This window comes from Gossypium hirsutum, chromosome D01 (genome assembly GCF_007990345.1).
Source record: "Gossypium hirsutum isolate 1008001.06 chromosome D01, Gossypium_hirsutum_v2.1, whole genome shotgun sequence".
In the NCBI taxonomy this organism is placed as follows: Eukaryota; Viridiplantae; Streptophyta; class Magnoliopsida; order Malvales; family Malvaceae; genus Gossypium; species Gossypium hirsutum.
In genome coordinates this window covers 11,929,469-11,932,818 of record NC_053437.1, presented here as the reverse complement: position 1 = coordinate 11,932,818, position 3,350 = coordinate 11,929,469, and the positions used below count along the sequence as shown (strand labels likewise).

At 30.5% G+C, this 3,350-nt stretch overlaps 1 protein-coding gene across 1 annotated transcript; it reads right to left on the bottom strand.

Moving 5' to 3' along the window:
• Positions 1-216: 216 nt before the first annotated feature.
• Positions 217-1,481, bottom strand: LOC121213841 (nuclear transcription factor Y subunit B-3). Its single transcript, XM_041087047.1, has one exon. It carries the CDS (start codon positions 1,119-1,121, stop codon positions 567-569), a length of 555 nt encoding a protein of 184 aa, XP_040942981.1. The 5' UTR covers positions 1,122-1,481; the 3' UTR covers positions 217-566.
• Between the last annotated feature and the right edge of the window lie 1,869 nt (positions 1,482-3,350).

Sequence of the window (3,350 nt, the reverse complement as noted above, 5' to 3'; positions counted from 1 at the left end):
ATATTATCACCTGAATCTCTTGTAAATACTCTATAATCAATGTGGTATCTATCATTTGAATCTCTTAGAATATTTTTATTTCTTAATTCAATTACATTAATTTTATTTAACTTCTTCCAAAAATTATCAAAATGTGGGTCTACAATTATTTGGTGGAAATATATAAAATTTTAAAGTAAATTTGAGTTGTATAGAAAACTTGCAAATGTCACATTATTTAACCCAAATTAAGTAATTTATAAATAATAAAAATCATAAAATCATCACAGAAATATAATCCTAGTGTTTTATTCTTTTACCGGAAACCAAACTGCAACTAAAGTCTCCACGCTGCGGATCTCAAATCCAAGGGCCTAAAACTGCCTCTTCCTTCTTTTCACCGTACACGTGTTATTGAGATGACTAGTGGGCCCTATCATAACTAGCTTCTCTTAAAGCTTACACGTGTACCCTCTGTGACCTAACTGGGCCAACCCGATTTCGAGTAGGCCCAAATTTAAGAAACCCGAAATTACTATCAAATTCATAAGAATCATACACGTGTCAGTGATGTGACAGATGGGAAGCTACTTCGGCCTACCCAAATTATTCGGAGGCCCACCTTTACCCAACCCACTACCCATCTGATGAAACCCAGTAGAACCATACACGTGTCCTTGATGCTGATGTACCATCATCCCATACACCCCACCACCACCACCACCACTAGCAGCAACAAGAGGCGCGTCTTTATCACGTGCAACCGTGGTCTTCTCCCCTTCCATCTCCCTAAACCGCTGCAAGTAAACCTTCAAGGGCTCAACGTAGTCTTCAAAGCCTAAGGTGGTCATGGCCCACAAGAGATCATCACCGTTGATGGTCTTCCTCTTCTCCTTTTGACACTTATCAGACGCTTCTCCGGTGATGAAGCTGATGAACTCCGATACACATTCCTGCACCGTTTCCTTAGCTTCCTTGGATATCTTGGCGTTAGCAGGCAAAGCCTTTTTCATGATCCTGCCAACGTTAGCAATAGGCAGGAACCTGTCCTGCTCTTTCGGGGAAAAAAGATGGTTATTGTTGCCTGCTGCGTTTGAAGCGTTGTTTTGAGCTCCTCCTGATTCACTGTCTGAATCCGCCATGGCTGGATCGTTTTTGGATGGTGAGCAAAGGTATATGATGGGTTTCTTTTTCTTTTTTTTTGCAGTGATAAAGAGGAACTTGAGTTGAATATATATATTATATATATACTAGTACTAGTACTAGGTTTTCAGTTTCATCTCTTTTGGTAGGGTTTTTATGGTTGACAAAAGCGAAGCTTGTTTTAATGGAAGATGCTGAGGACCAAAGAAAGAGTATATATATATATATATTCTTCAATTTTCCTTTTCCCGAAAGAACGCTTGACCTTATACAGATTTGGTACTGATAAAACTGTGAAAGGGAAAAGGTGAATATGGAAGTGTTATATATAGAGAATGTAAATAGAAAAAAGAAAAATGGTAGTAAAAAGGTTTGAGGAATAAAAGAAATTTAATGGCATCTGAAATAAAATTAGTAATAATGATTATTTAAATTCAAGTGATATTGATGTATATTTTTATATGATGAGATGTTTCAAGCTTATTTTAGATAGAAAAATATTACAGAAAGTCAGTCATCAAGTTCCAAATATAAAATGTTGATTTTTGGAAATAAATAGGATAATTATTTTATTTATTATAAGATAAGATAATTATCCCATGTATATTTTTTAAATATCTAGTGTGTTTTAATTTTATATATTTATAAAAATTGGATATAGAATGCAAATTAGGTTTTAGTTGAAGTAAAGTTCAAACATTAAAGTTTATGGTGTAATTTGTATTTTTTCTAGATTTTAAAATAATATTTATTACTTTATAAAAAATATTTTTTATATAATTTATTAAGGATTTGGTTAATAGACAATACCAACTCAATCAAACTCTTAAATACCTATGATGCGAGTGAAAAATGGTATCATATAACAAATATTTTTGTAAAAATTATATACAAACAAACAAATTGGTAATTTTTTATTAAAAATTATAAAAATATAAAAATATTATTTTAATCATTATTCAACTGAATTGGTGTTTGGTAGACTCGTGACACCAACTCATCAATAGCTTAATATGTAATTCAAATAAATGATATATTTACTAAATTATGATGTGAGTAAAAACAATTGTGTAACAAATATATTTATTATATGTCTATATTACAAACCAAATTATGCTTTATTTGAAATGGTAAAGTTGAGCCTATTATATTCATAGTGCTTTTGGTTCAAATTCCTTCAAGTGTAAATTTATATTGATTCATAAAAATATGAAAAGATAAAAACACTCGTATAATAATATAATTTATATGGTAAAAAAAATAAATTTTTTGGTAAATTCATAATTGAGTTCACACTCGATTAATGAGTCACACTAATTCAATTAACCCTTTTATATTTACACTAGTATTTAAGTTTTTGACTAAGTTCGTGTCACGAGTCACTGGGCACTAACTCGATTAGGAAAGTGCGTAAATGTCCTTCCATAACTATTATTTTAGACATACCATACGTATTTATTTTCGCGTGTGATAAGATTTTGAGTGTATATATAGTTGTGTATAAAAAGAAAAGGGATATATATATTATAGTATAGTACAGTATAGATGATAGATAGGTGGTTGTTGTGGCAACTTTTAATATACTTGATCAAACAAAAAACTATTGATACATATATGTAAAATAAGTTTCAAATATTCAAAATCGATGAAAAGTTTGAAGAAAAACATACTTTATACTTCAAATTTGGAGGAAAAAATGATAAATATTTTTTTTTTCTTTCCTTGCTAAGCACCAATATGAAGAGGAAAGATAATAAAAGTTTCTTCATCTTTTCTTTATATATATATTATATTACTTATAAAATATTATTATGTTAAGTAAACTATTAAATAAATATTTATTTATTATTATTTAACAAAAATATTATTCATAAGTCATCAAGAGTAATTTAGCTTCTTCAATAAAATTTTCTCTTTGTTTTTATCAAGAATAAATTTTTTAATATTATTTTTAATCTTATAAAAATATTGGAGGGGCCTACTTGTATTTTTGGAAGGGTGATAGTGTAAATTTACAAAGGACTAAGTTAGAAAAAAATAAACTTTGGGGGGCCATGGCCCCTGGGCCTCAACGGTGGTTGGCTCTGGGTCGTTCTTTTCTGATAAAGAGTGTTGTTTCGGAGGATAAGTTTCCAGAGAGTATGGTTTGGACCGTTGATTGAGTGACTCCAACGTGATTGGCGTGGAGTTTTCCTTTCCAATCAAAGCACTTAAAAGTAATTATGGGT

What these genes read in the sequence shown, in the direction of transcription:
- LOC121213841 (XM_041087047.1), bottom strand. Translation starts at nt 1,121, where the DNA reads ATGGCGGATTCAGACAGTGAATCAGGAGGAGCTCAAAACAACGCTTCA.